We start from the raw sequence: 22,337 nt of genomic DNA on the forward strand, positions 1-22,337 counted from the left end.
AATCTAAAAATATGCTTTGGACACATTTTAAGAACCATTAAAATCTGAGTTTCAAAAATTAGAAAAACATTGTTTCTTGTGTGTGTAAATACACAAGAAACAATGGTATATAGTAAATTAATGTAAAATCCACTTTTTCTTGTTGTTTGTGAAATATAATAGGTCTCTCTGAGTTGTATATGCAGGCTGCATATGAACTGTTCTTTAACCTCCATTTTTGCAGTAGCTAAGAAAAGAAAATACTCAGAAAAATTGTTGTTTAAGAAAAGCATCTGTTTCCACATCAACTTGTGAAATAGTATTCATAGCCTCACCAGCTAGTTCGCGTTTAAATTGTAGGTTTAAATTGGCTCTCCGGTGGATTCCTCGTTTTACAGAGACCTTAAATAAACACTAGGGAAGCACGGTTTGACAAGGTAGCACAACTCGACAGAACACAGGTCAAATCACCCGATTTTATGATATAGAGCAGACTCTATGGGGCTTCAACGTGGTGAAATTGCCTAAGCACCGAATCACCAAGTCTGAGGTAAGAGTTTACTAGTGTTGGTTTAGCTGAAAGAAATGTCACCAATGCCGCGGGGGGCTCTGAGAGTCTGACATTAAGGAAAGTGTAAGGGTTAACTCTACCTAGCACTCATTTTGTCCTTCGAGTTTTAGAGCTCTAAAATTGACTGTTGGGGGAAGGCAGGAAGAGTTCTCTGCTGCAGTGCTGTTAGCCCATCAAAGGCTATATGTTTGCATGTATGAATATTCATGGACAAGAGTTGTGAGGACAGCTAAAAGAATCATCAGTCTCTCTCCCCTCCATCACCGACATCTACACTGCGCTGCATCCGCAAAGCCACCAGCATTGTGGACGATCCACCCATCCCTCACACGGACTCTTTGCTCTGATGTCGTCTGGCAGAAGATACATGAGCATCCAAGCCTCCACTACCAGACTCTGCAACAGCTTTATCCACCAGGCAGTCAGACTCCTCAACTCACAGAGATCACAGAGATCAACCTCCTCCCCACACACCCAACACATTCACACAGAACTGATCTGACACCCCCCTCCCCCCACACCACTGCTTTTCACATACACATAAAGATTGTACTGAACCGACCCATCATTCTACACAAACACACACACACACACTCTATGTTGTCTATTGTATTGTTGTTTGATCTTGCACCATTGTCCCGGAGGAACGTAATTTCATAACAAAAGCCTCTTAACTTAACTTGAAGAGCAGAAATCATGTCCTTCTTTAGAGACCACTAATACTTTTTTTTTTTTTTTACAAAAAAAGGGCTCACATGGCATTCATTCATACTAGAGACCACAACTAGACAGTTTTAAATTGTCCATGGTTTGGGACAAGGCTTATGAATCAGAGTCTCTTAACATGACTTGAAGAGCAGAAATCCTGTCCTTCTTCAGAGACCACTAATCCAGTGAAATAAAGCAGGGTTATACAGAAACACTGAAGCACTTCAGCATTCATTCATACTCGACATTTGAATGAAAAACGATGGAATAAGACCTGGAATTAGAAAAGTTTTTGGACGCAGCCATAGTTTTTGGCACACGCTTATGACTCAGAGTCGACTCCGAGTCGAATCTTGAATCGAGCAGTCTTGAATCCCGTGGCTGCAGTGCGCCCCCTACAGTCTGAGTAGTTCACTGTGGGCGGAGCTCTGTACTCAGACCGGCTCCGCTGTAGCTCGGCAGTAGTTGGGTAGTTCAGTAGTATCGCTGCTGCTTTCCGCTGTGATCGTGTCCGTCCCTCCGCCGCGCAGATCCGCACCGCCGCTGCCCAGCCCCGCCGCCTCGGCTCGGTCGGGCTAACGTGGGGAAGATGGCGACTGACAAGCCCAAGCATGAAGGCAGGGTGAAAATCGGTCATTACATTCTCGGAGACACGCTGGGAGTGGGAACATTCGGGAAAGTTAAAGGTAAATCTTGTGTATTTTTAGCTGAAATCCGCGTCCGGAGGATGATGATTATCACTCAGTGAGTGAGTGAGTGAGTGGGGGCTTCAGGTAGCTAAGGAAACTAACCCACCCGTTAGCCGCGTTAGTTAACCGCTAGCATAGCAACACTAGCTAAGCTAGGCTAGCTAACGTTAACTGACGTTTGCAGCTTTTCAGAAGCGAATTAAGTCTCCCTGGCCGTCAACACTACGCGCATTAAGTAGTTTGAAGCGAGGTTTAGCGCTGTTTATATGCTGTATGTTGATTATTCTGCTGTTTCGGGTCCGTACGCTGGTTGTTTATATTAGCTAACGATAACTAGCTGGCTAGCTGGCACTAGCTTTATCTGTTAGCGAGCCCGCTGGTTTTAACGGGAGCTAGGTTAGCTAGGCTAAGCAGACTTGGTTCCCGGTCAGTTTAACGTTTAGCAGATTAATTTTCTGACCGTATCAAACTAAATTCGAAATTAGAAAATTATACTAAGAAAATATAAATAAAATTCGAAAATTGGGTATAAACCGTAGTCATACATTTTTTTCACTCAGTATAGTAAAGAAGAAATCCAAATGATTAATTCTGTAGTTTCACTTCAGCCTTTGCCTTTCACGAAAAATTAAAAGGTAAGTCTGACCGTTTGAAGCTAAATGCAAAAATGGAAAAGTGGATGTAAAAACTCATTATTTATTTTTTATGTAGTTTATTGTACAAGAAATAAGTTTTCATCCATTTTTCCAAATAATTTCTTTATGTCTGCCCCCCCACAAAATCGAGAGAAGGTTTACCTTTTCATTTTTCTTGCAATTCTGATTGCGAAAGGCTAAAATGAAAAACTAGATAATTAACAGTTTGGAGGAAAACCAATTTTTTCTTCACTCTGTTGAATGAAAAAAAAATGTTTGATTAAGTTTTATACCCAATTCTCTATTGTCAGAAAATTCAACTGCTAAACGTTGCTTTATGATCAGTGTAACTATATTATTGAAATAATTTGAGTCATCTACACTAAGTAGCTTAACTATTGCAACCAGAAGGAAAATTATATCATTAAAAATATAAGGGTGTTAAAAGCCTTATACATTGAGTACATAAGCGTGTCCAGAGGTGTATTTGTACAGCAACTGCAGTGAATGAGTCGGGGTCTTGTTTATTCAACACAGGCTGACATCATTATGTACTTTTTGTTCTCTAAGCATTAATATATATTAGGAATCCCCAAAGGATCACATTTCTAGCATCTTTTCTATCAGCTTTGATATAAGGTGCAACATGCCTTCTACGTGTTCTAACTTTAAAAGAAGTCCTGCTCCTTATTTCAGTGCTAAACAACTTACTAAGTGAAGCATAGGTTCAGGTTTAGATAGTAGGATTTAATATCTGCATGTTAGAATTATGTATTGCATATTGTGAAAATGTTTTTAAGTATTATGATTGAATATTTTTACCTTACTTGTGGTCACTAATTATGATTTTAAATGTTTGTGGTTGAGAGTAATTCATTTAATGAGGGTAGAATGATTTTAGTATTGGAAGTTTGATGGATTTTTTTTTCTGAGGGTCTCTCAATTGCTCTCTTTTGTGTAAACTGTAGTTAGTGATTAAATCCAGGCATCTGAACTCATCCAATCAGTGTGAAATGCAAGGGTGGTGGATTATGCCACACACTCACCATTAAATGACTAGACTTACTGTCTCCAACTTTTAAACTTAGCAGTAATACATGTTTATCTTTTTCTTTTCTCTAAGCGTTGCTCTTGTACCTACTTCAGCCTGTATAAACCACTAGTTTAGTTGCAAGTCTTCTATTGTTCTGTGTATGCGCTGGTGTTGTATGTTTTAATTTGTATCCAAGACTACCTTTTTGTTTATCTGCTGATGACAGCTGCTGCCTAGACTAGGTGCATTAAGTAAGTGCATTAGTAATTATTATTTACTTATTTTAAAAACAAAATAATGGTAAATAATATTAAGTAAGTACTGTGCACCCCTTTCAAATTCATTAAATTTTTCTGTTTTAATTTTTTAAATCCAGAATGTTAATATTAGTATTGAAGACTGTCAAAACTATGAAGAAACATGAATAGAAATATGTACTAAACAAAGAAAGTGTTAAACATTCAATGATATGTTTTAAATATTTCTTCAGAGATGCACCATATTCTTTGATGACAGTTATGCCAACTCTGGGTTTTCTCTCTGTTCACCTCATGAGGTTGAACCTCAATTATTTGTCCAACAGTTTTGAAGAAGTTTTCAGAGGTCCTGAGCACTTACTTGTTGGCTGCTCTTCTTTCACGTCTTTCTGTTCAACTAATTCCAAACCATCTTTGAGTTAAAAATGGGAAATTGTTGAGGCCAAATGCTTTTTCATTTACTGCTTAATTTCATGTGTTCATAACAAAGAAACATTACATGAGATTACGAGTAATGTATGAAGGCTGTAACTTAGCTAGGCTATGGTAATTTACTTTTTCATAAATATAGGAGCTTCTTCATGAAGAATCCTCTACAACTAACGAATTACACAATATTATCACTGTTCTATTGGCAATCTGTTTAATTTTGCAGACAAAGACACTTTTTACCCCTATTGTAGTTATTCTTTAGATTAAATAGTTAATAGAGAATTAAATAGATGTTAAATAACAGAGTTATATGAACCATTAGTTAATGAAAACTCAGAGTTTGTGCTATGTAGGCTTGTGTTTTTAACCCAGATGGTTGCTCACAGCATGCTTTGCTGTTTACAGTTCATGCATGTTTGTCTAAGCCACATTCAAAGCCAGAGAGGATCATTTCAGTGGCCAAAGAGAAGGTTATTTGTTTATAGGTTCTGTAGTCTCACTCTTAAAAAGGCTCTGCAAACCGGAGGCCATTTACCCTCCTCAGTGACTCACTCTGCTTTGGTTGACTGGCTGCCAGGTTAATGCATTACCTGAGCGCTGGTTAAATCAATATGAACAATTTGTTCTCTCCATCTTGAGCACTTTCTGTTGTTTCTCTCTTTTTCTGTTGACCTGCCTGTATTTGTCTAGTTACACTAGATTAGAAGCACACAGCTAAATGGAAAGCAGTAATTGCAGACTTATTTCATCTCATTGTGTAAAAATGGTGTTGCTGTAACAGTTCTCAGATAATGAGCTGGTCTGAGATGTTTCTTTCATGTCATTTTGTAAAGGGAACTTGAGCAATTTTTTCTAACTTAAGCAATTTCAAGCAATAATCAGTATCTAATGTACGTCATTATTGATTCCTTCCTGCTGCTGTGTTTGTGTACTTAAGGTGTTTTAAATACTTTTAGAAGTAAATGTGTTGTACCGCATCTGTCATAATATGTATAAATAGTATAATAGTATATGTATTCCTGCTTATAAAAAATAGTAATGTAAAAGGCCAATGTAACACAGTAGTTGTATGTGCAGGCAAAGTGCTTTCTGAATATTTTCCCATGGTTTACACAGTGTTTCTCACTTTAAATCTGCTCTACTCTATGCAATAAAAGATGAAGAACTATGCTGTTTGTATATTGAAATGTAGTCTGTTGGTTCATATCCATTATATGCTCAAAAAGAGAATTTTGTATTATGATTTTTGTTCATAAAAATATTTCCTTATTGTCCACATCTTTTCAGAGTCTTGAGTATACATTATTTACTGTTATATTGTTTTATGGTGCCATATTACTGATCCTAATTTTTTAGTTCTCAGGATCATAAAACATGAATATCCTGTTAATGTGTTATGCTACATTTGATATACATACTACCTGTATTAATCTAGTGCTATAGAAAGTTTTTGCATGCTAAACGATTCACTTTAGTCTGGATCTAGCATTGCACTGATGCGATACTGTATTGGCATTGATGCCAGTACTGGCATGTTAATACAGGATCTGTATCCGCAACAGAGAGAACATGCATTCACATAGATGCAAATGTGTTCCGCTAGATGAAGCTTGACTGAAGCCAGCAGCAAGTCCAGGATGAGGGTATTTTTTTTCCCTGTTTACATCCAAGTTTTTTTTATTTATTATTTTAAAATGTAAAATTTTTCAACCAGCAAATGATGTTCTTTTAAGCATATTATATTGTTTTTAGAATACATAATACTGCCTTTACCAAAATAAAACCTATACAAATTGTAATGTTGTAAAATTTATAGCTACGTATTGAGTAGTCAGATTTGGTGTTTGTACCGGTTCTTGGTGTCAGCAGATTCTTTAAAATCTGGGATCTGTGTCAGACAGAAAAAAGTAGTATCAAAAGATTAACTTGTTTTAACTGTTTTTACTGAATGAATGAGCCATGCATTTTTAATGTGGAGGGAAACTAATGTCTGCTTCTCTCTGTGTACTCTTCCCCTGCAGTGGGCCAGCATGAGCTGACCAAGCACCAAGTAGCTGTAAAGATCCTGAACAGGCAGAAGATCCGCAGTCTGGATGTGGTGGGCAAGATCCGACGTGAGATCCAAAACCTCAAGCTCTTCCGGCACCCACACATAATTAAACTGTGAGTAGCAGGACAGCAGTGGACATTTAGTTTAATGGCTGGATTCCAGACAAAGTAGTGCTAAGTTTAGATAGCTGCGCAGTGCTTAGGTCAGATCAGGTGTGCTTTTCTTCCTTACATGAGTGGCTTTGTGCAGCCAGCATGTGATCAGAGGTTCAAGAGTGTGTTAATTAAGAATGTTCTGACCAAGTTTTGTAGTAATTCAGTACAAGAGTTCATGCATTGTGGCAAGGTTGTGTAGTAAATGCGTAGTTATCTGCATTTACTTTTTGCGTTGTTATTCAATTTATATTAATTTTATCAATATTATCGATATAATATGGTACACCCCTACTGACAACACTTTAAAATATGCCCAGATTTTGCTGAAAGTATGCATATAATTTTTAGGAACATATGTAGACTTTAGCATTAACACAAACCCACAGTGCCAAAAAAAAAATCAATGGAGGTACTTACTGTTTTGACTTCAAGGAAAATATCACTCATCTGCGATAAGTGGGGCAAAACATATTTGACAACCTGTCAGCAAAGCCTGAGACAAATAATTGACAAGGCTTAATAAAGTGAGCCCTGCCTCTTTTTATTTGGTTCTTACACTATCTTCTCTTCACTCTCACTTATTTCTCATTTTCACTCTTGCTGTCTTAGACACATTGAGACGTTCCTTTTTCTTTCACTGATATATTGTTCCTGTTAAACTCTTCCTGGGTGTTTAGTAGAGTGAAGCACCTATGTAAGCGAAATTGCCTAAATTTAGAATACACAGATTAAACTTTTTTTAGTGTTTTACATAAGCTCTTGTTTGTGTACAAAACACTCCTGAATCCTAGTCAATACGGGCAAACAGTTGTTTCTTAAACATAGAGTGGCATGCAAGCATCTGGGCACTTAGTAGTTGACAGGTGATGATCTGATGGTTAAAAGACATGAAGATAAAAATGAAATGTTATTATATTCCATATTAAAAGCACTTTAGTTTCCTGGGATGTAGTAACTCTCAAGCCACGTTTCCATCCATATGTTTACAAAAACAACAAAAAACAAGCAAAGCAAAAGGCTACTGTCATTTAGAGCATCACCAAAAAAAGCAAAATGAAGAGATTTAACCTTCTATTAACATAATTTGTATCACATTTACAGACACATTAGCCATCTTTATGGCTCCTATATATGGATTACAGCTTGTTGTGACCATTTTAATCACTGTTTTTTTTTTTTTTTTTTTGCAATTAGGCTGTATTATTTTCTGACATTTGGATCTTCTGACCTTTTGGCTATTTATGTATTGTTTTTAATAAATATATTTGGTGGGTGGGCAACTCTTTCATATCGCTCTTAGAAATTAATATTCTCTCACCATCGTTTAGTATTTCATAATGTCCCCCATTACTGATGGTATCATTTACCCTAGTGGATTTCCTGACTTTGGATTCCCAGTGACCCGGCTGGTGGTTTTCCCATGACTCTTCAAAAGAGAGTCAGTAGAAGTGAAAAAGGGCAGAGGGCTTTCCTTTGAAGTGTGGGGACAACAACTTGAAATACGCATGGTGCTCTGCTAAACACAGTAATAAAATGCACTATTTATTAACATCAAGGTAGTTCTGGATCAGTTAAAACGTGGTTCTTAAAGGTAAAAATCATCTGAGACCCAATGAATGTATTGTATTAGGATTTGATTTATAATGTATGTAAATATATTAAGCGATACTTAAAAAGCACAAGCATTTAGCTGCTTGTTTACATTGCATCAGCGAGTCAAAGAAAACAAGACAAATCTTACAATTGTCGTAGAAATAAAAAATAATTAGCAGAAGCCAACAATTAAACTCATTAAGATATTTTGGAAGTATCAGTATTATGACAACCTCAGACACTACATACTTTCAGTCTTTGGGGTGTTTTACTGAAGCAAACCTGTTCAGTTTAGTCTCTTAATGAGTCAACTGAAATCCCAAAATAAATAGAGCTTCTGTGATTCAGCTTGTGTGACCCAACTGCTTCTGTCTGAAATTAGTGTTTTCACATCAGGCCTATCAGGCCTCATCTTTTAGTGTCAGCAGTCCAAACCAGCTTCCTGTTTGTTTTGGTAACAGACAGCACTGTGTCTTCGAAATGGAATTTACGATTAGTCACACACCCAAAAGCTCTAGTAAAGCTCCTCAAATGTGTCCACACTTATATCAAAGACAGAAAAGTGCAACAGTCACTAAATGTATTGGATTGGAACTAACACTTGTTGAATAACTGGACTGGGAAAATCAGTAGAGCTGGAATTGTAATTGACCTGCAGATTACATTACATTTCATAGATATATTTTAACTGCATTTATGTTTGATTTATGATGTCATTTTGCAAACATATTTCCTATTTTTAATTTCCATTGCTCATGTTTTTTAAGCGTTGCCCATACCTGTATCCACAGGTGTGTACAGGTTTTTCTGAGTACCATGTATTCTAATAGTGTATGTTACATTACGGTTGTTCTAAAAGTAGAAAGTTGTATAAAACGTTGACATGTATCTGGACTAGCAGAGAAATTGAGAAGTTGCTTATTTCTGTAGAGGAAGTACAGCTAGTGTAAAAATTTAAAATAATTTTAACACAGTAGTCCAGTGTCTGCTCGTAAGGAGGCTATAAAATGCTTTTTATAACTTGTGTGATATGCTTTATTATTATTATTGTGCAGTTTTGTTCTGTGTACATCAGTTCTTGACTGTTATAGATTATAGAATTTGGAAAAATTAAACTGAATGTGAAACAAAAATGCTGATTTGAACTGTAAAAGAATGATTTTTGGTGTTGCTTTGCCTCTTTATAGGTTGCATTCAGTAAAAATGTAACACTCACTTAACTGCCAAAACTATATACATGCATCAGCCTTACAACATTTGAAAAAGCACATGCAGTTCTTTAGTGTACTGTGTGTATCAGTGTAGGTCTGTATTAATATCAATTTTAGTTTTGATGAATCTAGAAAGTTACATTTTATTTTAAGACTTATTTTACGACTATTTTTGTTTTATGCTGCTGATATGATGATATCATAGTATACTAATGCAATTACACTCTCTTTTTTAAAGAGCAGTGAACATTTATTAACTTAGACATTGAAAATGAAATATAATTAAAAACGATACTACTATCGCTTTAAACAGAGTGGACGCTCACATTAATGGGCTTACCCTGTTAAAAATAATGAATAATGATTTATGAATTAAGCAGTGGTTGTGACAGGTCTATATCTGTATATAGTATGGAATTCTAAATGTTTTATTGCCATAGTATTAGTAATTTATTTCTTATTTGTGCTTGTATGATTGCAGGTATCAGGTGATCAGCACTCCCACAGACATATTCATGGTTATGGAATATGTGTCTGGAGGAGAACTCTTTGACTACATATGCAAAAATGGGAAGGTATGATTTTTCTTTATTTTCTTACTAGGAGTACAAATCTACAGTTCACAGCACAACTTTTTAAGATTTAAGTTTGATAATTATTAATTTAATCACTAGGGGTGAATGAAGTGGCCCTAAAATAATATCACAATATTTAATGGTATTTTGGCATTAATTCTATTAATGGAGGTATGACAAAAAACATTATTTTTTCATTAATTTCAAGAATATACAAGTGCTTAAAATTAAAGTTTTAATAAGTGTAAAAAGATTTCCATACGTTCAGTAGGAACAAAAATAAAATCTATAATTCTTTGTTTATTTCCTAAACAGTAACTCAAGACCCTCATTTTGTATGAAAAAATAGTAATAGTAAAAAAGAATAGAAAATAGAATAGTAAAAAATAAAGCAATTTAACAAGAAAAATATTTTTTTTTTTACTGTGTAAAATATTTGTTGATACTTATGTATAATAAGATATGGCACACCCCTAGTAATCACAGAGTTACGTATAATTGACTTTTAAAAACTAAACTACTTAACAAGTATTAGTGGTAGTGTTGTTCATTATATTCATTAGTATTGTTTAACCCTGTTATCATAGGCAACAGTGAGTGTTGTGTATGTTCATTATAATACAACAATTGAGGGACTACAAAATGATCAGACCAGATGACGTTAACAGTGGGATACTTTTGTGTGCATTGTGAATATCTTGTCCTCTTTTTTTCTTGTCATCTTATTTGATTGTGCTGTTCTCCTCACAAGCTGGATGAGAAGGAGAGCAGACGGCTTTTCCAGCAGATCATCTCTGCAGTGGACTACTGCCACAGACACATGGTGGTACACCGAGACCTCAAGCCAGAGAACGTCCTGCTGGATGCTCATATGAACGCCAAGATTGCAGATTTTGGTAAGCAATGAATCAGACATGTGCTTGATGAGCCAAGTTTGTGAAATCGAGACTTTCTCTAAACCATCTCAACATGCTTAGTCATTTTTAATAGGCTTGCGTTTGTGTTATCTGGCACACTATTATGGATAAACATGAGCTAAAGTATAGGCTATTTGTATCCGTGCAGTGTACTTTTGTGCAATTGGCCTTTTGATGTAAAGAAACATACTCTATGTAGACTCTATTTATGTCTAAATATTGTCATATTGCCCACCCCCTTATTATGAATATGCAGTCTACTTTCCTATATATATTATGGCATCAGTGCTTAAAGTACAGTGTTTAAACCTTGCTTAGTCCAGTTTAACTGAATGTAGTCTGTTTTGATTTTGATTGAATGTCTTGTTCTGATCTTGACCTTTGAGTGAGAGTTGTGGAAAGAGCACAGTTATAAGCATACATTCAGGGGAAAGGTGAAGTAATTCCTGTTCCTGTTCCTGAAATAGCCCACGCTCTCTGCATTTTATTATTGTTCATTAACAATTAACATGCCCAACCTAAGTTAATGATTAGAGTTAGAGTAATGGAAACATCTGGAATATGTCGAAATAGGATGGAAAATCTGCCTAAAGAGCTTTAATTAAATCATTCTTTACGATTTCTTCAGGATGCCATACAAATTCTCCCTATTGGTTTAATATAGTGCTACTAGAGCGTGTTCAAACTGGCTGTAAACTTTGTTATTCTTTTATGTAGGTTTGTCGAACATGATGTCAGATGGTGAGTTTCTGCGGACAAGTTGCGGCTCCCCTAATTACGCAGCTCCAGAAGTTATCTCTGGAAGGTAGAGTATTCATTTTTCTTTTAACAACTCCTTTCACTGTTCCCTGTGGAGCACTTACTTCCGTATTTCCTTTCATCTTAACTGCTCTTTAGCCCCCTACTCTGTACTTCCTGGCCATTAATTTTGACTTTCCATTGTTTGAAACTGTTATTCTTTTTGAAACTCATTTCTTCTAGACAGTTCCATTTGGCTTTTCTTCTGCTATCAACATAGTGTGGCTTTACTTAAAATCTGTTACATGTGACTCCTAAGGTTGTATGCGGGTCCTGAAGTGGATATCTGGAGCAGTGGTGTAATCCTCTACGCTCTGCTGTGTGGGACATTGCCCTTTGATGATGACCATGTGCCAACACTCTTCAAAAAGATCTGTGACGGCATCTTTTTCACGCCGCAGTACTTGAACCCTTCAGTTATCAGCCTTCTCAAACACATGCTGCAAGTGGACCCCATGAAGAGAGCCACCATTAAAGAAATCAAGTGAGAACTTACATTTATTTTCTTACCTACTGTTTTGCTTACACACACATAAACACATAGAAGAGCTTATAATATGCTTAAATTTTGTTTTTGCTTTTATTCTGTTTTTGTTTTTTCCCTCAGGGAGGATGATTGGTTTAAGGAGGACCTACCTAAGTATCTGTTTCCAGAGGATGCTTCTTACAGTAACACCATGATTGATGAAGAAGCATTAAAGGAGGTGTGTGAGAAGTGTGAGTGCACTGAGGAGGAGGTACTCAACTGCCTTTACAAGTAAGTGTCTGTCATTTTTCTGTATTACTATTAATAGAAAAACTGTAAAATTTAGATAACACAGACAGAATTAAGCGATTCTCAGTTAATTAAGCGATATTTTCAGTTACATTTGATTTTCTCTTTCACTTATTTATTTCTGCACAGTCGTAATCACCAGGACCCTTTAGCTGTAGCGTACCATCTAATCATAGACAACCGTCGCATCATGAGCGAGGCCAAAGACTTCTACTTGGCCTCCAGTCCTCCTGACTCCTTTCTGGATGACCTGCCTGCGCACCACCATGCCAAGCCTCACCCGGAGAGAGTGCCCTTCCTGGTAGCCGAAACCCAGCCCCGGCCACGGCACACGCTGGACGAGCTCAACCCACAGAAGTCGAAGCACATGGGTGTCCGTCGGGCCAAGTGGCACCTAGGCATCCGCAGCCAGAGTAGACCCAACGACATTATGAGCGAGGTGTGTCGAGCCATGAAGCAGTTGGACTATGAGTGGAAGGTAAGGCAAATACTGTGTTTATTTATCGAATATGAAGCTGTTCTTCAGTTTTAGGAATGGAGAAAACAAGACCAAAATTGATTTGAGTGGAGAAATAAAATGGTCACTTTTTAGTCACTGAAAGCAGAGCTTCTTCAAAAATTGTTTTCAATATTGTCTGGCTGAACAACAAACTAAGCTTTATGAAAAAAAGTGATGTCTTAAAGTATGCATATACAGCCCTGGTAAAAATAAGAGACCATTTTAAAAGTTTTGAAAAAGATCACAGGCCATCAAAGCAAGCTGGACTCCTTGAATTTTTGCACCAGGAGTGGCATAAAGTTATCCAAAAGCAGTGTGTAAGACTGGTGGAGGAGAACATGCCAAGATGCTTGAAAACAACGATTAGAAAACAGGGTTATTCCACTAAATATTGATTTCTGAACTTTTTGAGGTCTAAAAGCTTTGAATCTTTTTTGTTATTATAGAATAAAACAACAATGTTCATTTTATTCAAACATATACCTATAAATAGCAAAATCAGAGAAACTGATTCAGTAGTCGCTTAATTTTCTCCAAAAATGGACATCTGGCTGAATGTCATACCTGCTTATTTCATATTTAGTGAACTACAGAAGTCGTGAAAATGATGTGCAAGTTTTCAGATTTTGACAAATGAACAAATGTAACTACTGTTCCATTACAAATATGTTCTGCTTTATTTTTGGTTAAGAATCTGTTATTTAATCATCTGTATTGTACACTCCTTGAGTAGTAAGTAGTTAGGGAGCAGTCAGTAATTTGGATTAAACCTGTTTTCATATTTTTTATGCTGTTGATATCTTTTTGAGGTACTATAGCCTTAAACAGGACTAGCACGGCCATGCATGTTTTTTTGTCTCTGTGTGGCCTAGAAAGAAAACAGTTTAATTGAAACTGATGGTTTTCCACAAACATTAACAGCTGCATAGTCTTCTGTGCTTCTTGCCTTTGCTTCCACCTCCGCTACTGAGAAATGTTGTTCTTTAGCTTCTGACACTATAAGCACTATAATTAGGACAGCTAAACACACAGCACGGACATATATGATGGATATGTACCGATAGACATGCACTTACCAAGCACTTTTCTAGAAACTCTACACTAACTACCTCTACCAGGTAAGGCTTGTCTTTGCTTTCAACATAGCCTCAGTTATTAATCGCAAGGTTTACACAAAATGTTGGTAAAATATGTTGAAATTCTGGTCTATGTTGACTTGATTTCAGGACATGCTATAAATCTCTTGTTCTACCACATCCTAGCTTTTCTTTGAGATGTGCTGCATTGTCATGTAACATTTAGCCATTAGCAACAACATGATCAGCAACAAAACCTTAATATGCTGTGAGTTTTCAGTCCTTGTTGGTGAACATGTGCCTACCATAGCCTCTGGTTTGCCTCTGCAAGTGGGTTGCTGCTGTTGTAGCTGTCTCATAGTTAGATGTGTTTCTGATATGCTTTGCTGCTCACCATCATGGTACAGAGTGGTTATTTGAATTACTGTAACCTTTGTTAGCTCCAACTAGTCTGTACATACTTTATATACCTGTTTCTTCAACAAAACGGTTTGTCCACAGAACTCTTTATTGCTCAATTTTGAGTAAACCCTAGAGGCTGTTCTACTGAAAATCCCAAAGGATCAGGAGTTCTAAAAATATTCAAACCAGTCTGGCAAACCAGTCTTTTTTTTTTGTTGTTTTGTTTTCTGCATTGTGACTGTTTGACAGGCAATGCTTTTCTATTTATGTTTTCTTTTTTGGTTGTGTTTTCCTTACACTTTTAATTTTTCAGTTTTACCCAATGGCTTGGGGTCCTCTTGTCACACAATGTTGCCAAAGCTGAGAGGGTGAAGTCCAGAACGTGCTTCCTTTGACTTGTGTGAAACCAGCCAACTGAATCTTTTTTCCCTTCAAACTGGCATTAGAAAGCTGAATGGAAGCATCTCTAGGAAGAGTGCTGCAGAATGCCAACTGCCAGTCCTGTCACATCAGCTAATAAAGGCCTGCCCTGACTGGGAGAAAAAAAATGGGGCTTTTCTCCCACCCAGCAAGATCAAGGCCAGTTGTTGTGTATCTTGCATTTTCAAACCTTGGATGGCTGTGGCATTGTTCGGGATTATACTTTCAATATACACACAATAAGCCTTAGAGAGTTGCTCATTGGGGGTCGTTAGTTTGTTTGGCTGCACTTTGTTCTGTTTACATTTATTTGCCTAAAGAAAAATGTGAATCCAGGACCTTTTTTGGATCTTGGTCTGGACATTTCAGATTAGTGGTTTGATTTTATACAGTATCTCGTTTTTGAAAGTCTTAAAGCCGCTTGTCTCTATATGAGACTTCCAGATTTAACGTTTTGAAGGACTCTCAACCACTCTGTTGTCAACCAGCTACAATCGATTATCTCTTAATGCTGACCTTACACCAAACGATTTGCAAGCAAATATACTGTAGCAGACAAATTTCCAGAGTCTGGATAAAATTGCTAGAGTCTTGCTAGAGTTGAGTTGCGGTTGCGTCATCTCGATGGTTCAGTATAAGCTGGATAGGATTGAAGGTTTTAGTCAGTCTTTTTCGCATCCTAGCGTTTAGATAAAATCAACCATGTTTGATATTTTTGTAAGTCTTGAGATTTGGCTCACCCAACTAGTGATGTGAACAATGTCAACAACCAATAGGAGAGCTACAGGAAGTTGCAAGGCAAGCACAGTAACTCCGGCGATGGCTTGGAAACCATGGTTCTCCTGGAGTGTACAAAAGGAGGAGAAACTGGTAGAGATGTGGAGTGAGCAAGAGTGTCTCTTTGCCATGTCTTCCCATTTATAATAATAAAAATATATATAATAATTTAATAATATAATAATCTCATCAAAAGTCTAGTTGCTGTCTTACAAATACCCTGCAAGATCCCACAATCTTAGCCTGTGACTAAAAAGTCTAAAAAAAGTGAAAAAGGGTGTCAGACTTTAGTCCCCCCCCCCAAAGTCCTCTAGTTTATGATTAGCATAAGTTAAGGTACACGGGGTGTGGAGGGAGGTGTGTGAGTTTGTGTGGGTGGGTAGGTGTTTTTGAGTTTAGTAGGACAGTTTACTGGCTGAAGTTCATGTTTGATAGGAGGCCCATGAGTCAGCAGTATTTGAAAGGAAGTCAGTTGCACATGTCACTCCTGTCCATTTTAGTATTCATTGCTTCTCTTATCAGCATGTGGCGGCGCTGTTATCAGTCATAACAATGTTAAGTGCTGTGTCAAAAAGCATGGACAAACAAACCTGGAATTTATTTTGCCCTTGATGATTCTAAGTATGGATGACTTTAGAAAACAAAGCTATACAAATATTGATTGTTCTTGTGATAATTTCCCCATGGAATGTTTTTTGGGATACCGAAACACTCTTACGCTGACTTTCAGTTTTAGCACAGTTTGTATTGATTTTGATCCATGTCATGCCCATGAATAATAACACAATATTTTAGGATATTTATGCAATAATTTAATTGGCAATATGACAACACTAAGAAATATTTTATTAATTTCCAGCATATACTACAACAAAATAAGTTTCAATCATTTAACAGAAACCAAAAAAATCCTGTTTTGCAAACACCAACTTCAGTAACAAAACAGAAAAGTGCAGAATATTGCATACATAACAGCCAACATATACAATTACACAAAAATAAAAAAAAGCTTAAAGCTTCACAATAAACAGCAGAACAAATACAAAATAGGCTGCTTTCAAGTCCGAATACAATTACAGTTATACATTTAACACAGTTTAATACGATATGGTATACCCCTAGTTTCTGCAGCAAAACAGTTTGTTTTGTTATATATTTCAAAAATATTGTGTTTTTACTTATGAACTTCCCTAAGTAATGCCCTGACCGTTAACCATAGAGTATATAACTAATTGGGTTAAGTTTAAAACCTCTTAACTTGGTTTCCTTTTTTCTAAATGTGTTTCCTGACTGGTTAATATTTACAATGCTGTTTACGGTTCCCGTATGCTGTATTATATAACTATAATACAGCATATACTTTATGATTGTATGTCTTCGAGTGTCAAGTTCAAGTATCATCTTTCTGTCTATTTTAAGGCTTATGTTTTGAATATGTCGAAACAAGGAAATTGTGCTTATGTGTTTTTTGTTGAATTGGACAGAAGTAAAATATATTTCTGTTTTTTTTCCTCCCCCTCAGGTGGTTAACCCTTATTATTTGCGGGTGAGGAGGAAGAACCCGGTTACAGGTATGCAGACCAAGATGAGCCTGCAACTCTACCAGGTGGACAGCAGGACCTATCTTCTGGATTTCAGGAGTATAGATGGTAAATCTTTGTTAAATTATAAAATAATCCTTTATTAATCCCACTATGGGGAAATTTGGTAATTATGTTTTTGCTTATGTTTATGCTTTTCATTCCATAATATTTCAATTAGATTATTAAATCTATAATTTCTTTAGACAGTGATGTCCCAGTCATGTTTTTCCCCTTAAATCCCATTTTTGTAGATAATGTAGCCAATGGTATTTTAGGTAAAGTTACAGAGAAGGGTCTGTGAGTGCTGAGAAGCATAGTACATTCAATCTCAAACATTCTGCCGACTTAATAACTGCAAACCTCCATATTACAAGTCTATATTAATTCCTGTGGATTTTGAATGGTATGCCCTAAAGCAGGGGTGTCCAAACTTTTCTTATCGTGATGCCAGAAGGAGAAAGATATGTTCGGCACCGGCCACATACTCTGTAATAAAACAAATAAAGAAATAAAATACTTATAATAATACATTTTCTTGATTACTATAACTTACACATTTACACATATTACATGCGTACTTTCCTCTAAACTGTTAAAATGGTTTACCCTAAAATGGTAATTTTCCCAATGTGCCTGAAATTTTCTGCATTCGCTGTCTATTTTCCGTTTCTTTGGAGTTTAAATTGGGTTTATGTCATAGCGACACCTAGTGTTTAGACTTTGAACCTCACAAAAACCTGCTTAACAGCGGGACAACTTTTAATTTTTTTCCTAAAATACCTCCTGGGCCATTCCAAAAAAGAAAACGGGCCACAAATGGCCCACTGGTCGTAGTTTGGACATCCCTGCCGTAAGGGCTCCTCTAGGTTTCCCAAGTACTTTTGTTTAAAAAGTTTCAATACAGCTAATACTGATTTGAATGTGATGCCGTCAAATATGTGCCAAAATTGACTCTGATATATGTCAATAATTTTGTCTCCATTTTTCATGCTCTTTTCTTCAGATGATGTTGTGGAGACAAAGTCTGGAACTGCCACTCCTCGCCGGTCGGGCTCTGTGGGAAACTATCGGACTGCGCTAAAGAACGACAAGAACGAGAAAAACGAATGTGAGAATGGAGGGAAGGGGGAAGGCTCTGCTCCCTCCACACCCCCAGTGGCTGGAGGCAAGCACACTGAGAGCTCTCTGACCTCCTCGCTCACCTCTTCAGTGGACTCGACAGGGGGAGAATCGTACCCCCGGCCTGGCAGCCACACCATCGAGTTCTTTGAGATGTGCGCCAACCTCATCAAGCTGCTGGCACGATAACTTGCAGCTTCTCTGACGCCTTGTCTCTTGCTCTCCTCTTTGTTTTTCTGCCATCTCTATTTCTCTCTCCTTGGCTTTTCTACCTCCGTGTCTAGTAATTCTCTCTCTTTCTCTCTCTCTCTGTCTTTAGAGCAATAAGCATGCCAACAGACGACTCAAGCCTCCATGCATCCCACACGCACAAACTAGCTAACTGGTCTGTTGCTCTGCGAGGACCAGTTTGGGCCTGTTTGACTGGTAGTCAGGGAGGTGAGGGTGGAGATAAGGTGCTTGAGAGAGGGTGGACAGAGTTGTCTTTCATGTCAAGATGTCTGAAAGACTACTAAGCCACTTTATAGTAACAATAGAATATTCTTTTAGAGATGTTTTTACAGTTCTTCACTGTGGGGTTATGTTTGTCAGCCCGCGGTTTCTTACAGAGAGAGTAAGGCGTATAGAGTTGTCTGTGCGTTAAAACGTCAAGAGTTCTACACTGAGCTAGCTGTACTGTATACAACGGCACCACAAAAAGAAAACCGACGAGGCAGAAAGCAGTTTTGCACGGGTGTTCTTCTTTTCTGCTGGCAAACGTTATAATAAGCAAGCAGTTCTAAACAGGGGCCATCTAAATGAGCGCAACAAAGGAGGTGGATTAATGAGAGGGCCAATCTTAAGTCGTTTATTCTGAGGAAGTGCAATGACCCTGCCTTTAGCTGTTTTGTAGATTTGGGGGGGGGAAGTACTTCTTTTTATATGTTTGTGTCACTTTTTTTTTTTTTTTTTTTTTTAAAGGCCCAGTTTCCTTTCACGTTAGCCTATTTTTCTGTTGCTCACGTTTTACATATATAAATATAAGTATATACAGAATACGAAATGCATTTGGATATATATTTATCAGTGCTTTAAATGGGATGGTAGTTTATATTGATATAATTATACTGGACTGAAAGATTTTTTTTAAGAAGTGGTGTTGATTATGTCACTGTATAATGTTTTATTCCATACACTGCTTTATTCATTTTTTTTTTTAACTTTTGATTGCAGTTGTTTTACAAAACCATATCAGCTTGAAAAATGGGTATATCATCACTGTCACGTAAAAACCTTGTGAAAAATATTAAATTGAAGATTGCATGAGTGGCTTAGCAGACTAAGGGCATTTTCAAACCAGCAGCAAACCTTGTTTGTTTTCACCTTTGATTTAATTTGTTTGGGCTGACGTCAATATAGTAAACACATTTGAGTTTATTACCCTGGTATATTACCCAGATAGTTAATACGAACAAATGAACAAATGTCGTCTCTTCTGCTGCTTCATGGTAAATTGCACTGAATATGCGCTGTTTTGTAACACAGGACCTTCTTTCTGTATTTACTCTCTTGTTGTGCCCCAGACAGGCTTGGCCAATAAGCAGAGATAATGTCCTTACATATTTTTTGTGGCACATTTTGGCAAATTTACAGAACAAATCAACTATAATGCTATTTTTATGTTGCATAGGTGGGTTAATTGCCTCCTTAATTGGTCTCCTTATCTTAAAGTCAAAAAGGATTTTTCTTCTCCTGTAATGCTCCTATTATGTAGAGACAAGGTTTTTGTGTGGCAGTGAAGATAAGAAAAAGTGACTGAATTCAACTTTTGTAGAAAAAAATGCCCTGAGGACTAAAACATAAACTATGTCTTAAACAGAAAATCGGAAGAAGTGTGTTCTTGAATCTTGACTAGATTTCAGTTTTATGACTTGACTGTTGTTAAATACTTTGTTCAACCTATCCAGACTCCTGTGACCTTTATGACATTTTTACAGAAAATGAGAGAAAGTACAGATTCAGGTGTCCGTTTCCACCCCAAAACAATTCAGCAAGAATGTTGCTTCATTTTTTAGTACCTAGAAAATACAGTGTCTACTGTATTGTAACATTGCCAACTCATCCAGCTCTTCAGTTATTCTGATTAAATCATCAAACATGGCTAAGTTTGGTCTTTTAAATGTCCTGTCGCTGTAGATGTGAGTGTGGGTCAGGCCCAGGTGGTCACAGGTTGTTGGAACAAAAGCAGCATCGCAAAAATATTCAGTGTGATTTTTCCTAGTTGACTAATTAAATCCTAACTGCAAACATACAGAGGATATGTTTTGTAATTATATGTTTATGGGAATATGCTGTGGGAATACTTGTTCTCAGCTGAAAAGTGCATTCCATGTGAGCTTGAATGCTGTTTTTTCTAAAGTGCCCTAATCAGAAGTAAATTTGGAAAAAGGAGGTGGGCTATGTAATTAAAATCTATTTTTTGCATTACTTTATGCTCCATAGTGTCATCTTTCCATTTTTATTTTCTCAGGGTCAGTAGGTTCCATAAGACTTTTGTTTAGATATAACAATATATATGGTTAACATATAATACAAATAATTATGAATGTTTTGTGTACTGTTCCCTTAAATTATTACACTTTATTTGCTATAGACCATCATATAGCTCAGCTCTGCTGGTATCTGAAGAGACTGCAAGGCGAAAAAGCAGTGTGTAAAGAGACACATTTAAAGTATGAATTAGTACTAGACATTTTTCATCACAGATTGTGATTTGCTAAAACAATTATATTTTCCAGCATATTTTTTTATATTTCTGAAGGGAAAAATGCCAAACTAAGACCCCATTTACACCTGGTCATTTAATACATCTTGAGTATCAGGATTATATTTTGAGGCCAGACCACATAAAAAGCATTCATTTAAAACGGATACAAAGCCAGTCTCTCAAACCACTTTGGAAAGTGGTTCTTGAGACCCAGTTTACACCTGTTCACTGAGTGTGATTTGTTTCCTGATGAGATTTTAACCACATGCATTTACACTTCGTAGACAAGTGTCTCCAGCTGGTCAATCTGAAAGCTGTGTGGAATGAAACATGCAAATTTGCGCACTGACTTGCAATTATGACTGGTGTTTTGGTTGTACTGGGAGGAGTTTTGGTTCTTGACTAATGAGTTTGTTTTGGTAACCGAAGAGTTTACACTGCTATATTTTGCATCAAATGTGTCTCAGACCACACCTTAAAGTGATTTGAGTGATTAGATTTGTATCTGCTTTAAATATCTTTTGCGTTTTTATGTGGCTTTGCCTTATTCAGATTTAATCCTCGTACATGTGTGACCAGGTGTAAATGAGCTCCCAAATACTGCATGAGTGAGTTTTGACAGTTTAGGCCATACAACAGTTATTATAGAGTTAGGTTGAAAGATAAAGGTGCATCATATCTTCTCTAATACTTGGTTCTGCATCCTCTTGCTTTGATATCTCTACTTTATTTTAGTCAGTTATTCCATGGCTTGAGCTCAAATGTTGAGCTAAAATGAAGGAACCAAACCACTCTGAATGGCTTTGTCTAATCTCAGATACACTGCAGATGTTATGCAGATGTATTGAAAGACCAGTTTGATGCAAGATGATGCACAACCAGCATGTATTGCATGTTTGGAGAGTTTATGTTCTCCACAGGAACACAAATCCCAGACCCCACTATGTTCACAATGACGTGAAAGAGAAAATGGGCACGGTCATATTTCTTAGTGGTGTTTTTCCACTACATTTCCCATGTGCGATAATTCAGCTTTTATGGTTGCTTACCATCAAAAAGCACTTTTGTCATTAACGTTCCCTGATGCTAATGCCACTAGTCCAACCCGTTCAGACTTTAATTTCTGTTGAACATCAGTTGCAATAAACTTGTGGCCATGAATTATGTGCGCTTTGATAATGATGAGGTTTTGTTTTAACAAAAGGAGAATGGTACCACTTGCAGTGTGTAGTTAAGGAAGAGGTACATTTTGGTGTGTGGTGTGTGTGTGTGTGTTTGTATGGCCTGTGATTCCTGATGTAGCACACTGATAACATCTCCACGCACTGTGTTTTTGC

General features: G+C 36.9%; 1 protein-coding gene across 1 annotated transcript; it reads left to right on the forward strand.

Moving 5' to 3' along the window:
* Positions 1 to 1,698: 1,698 nt before the first annotated feature.
* Positions 1,699 to 20,720, forward strand: prkaa1 (protein kinase, AMP-activated, alpha 1 catalytic subunit). Its single transcript, XM_007256969.4, has 10 exons — positions 1,699 to 1,944; positions 6,326 to 6,467; positions 9,795 to 9,888; positions 10,640 to 10,784; positions 11,523 to 11,610; positions 11,863 to 12,087; positions 12,211 to 12,360; positions 12,508 to 12,856; positions 17,075 to 17,201; positions 18,139 to 20,720. Exons 1-10 carry the CDS (start codon positions 1,848 to 1,850, stop codon positions 18,441 to 18,443), a joined length of 1,722 nt encoding a protein of 573 aa, XP_007257031.1. The 5' UTR covers positions 1,699 to 1,847; the 3' UTR covers positions 18,444 to 20,720.
* The last annotated feature ends 1,617 nt before the right edge of the window (positions 20,721 to 22,337 follow it).

Source organism: Astyanax mexicanus, chromosome 1, assembly GCF_023375975.1.
Source record: "Astyanax mexicanus isolate ESR-SI-001 chromosome 1, AstMex3_surface, whole genome shotgun sequence".
Taxonomy (NCBI): domain Eukaryota; kingdom Metazoa; phylum Chordata; class Actinopteri; order Characiformes; family Acestrorhamphidae; genus Astyanax; species Astyanax mexicanus.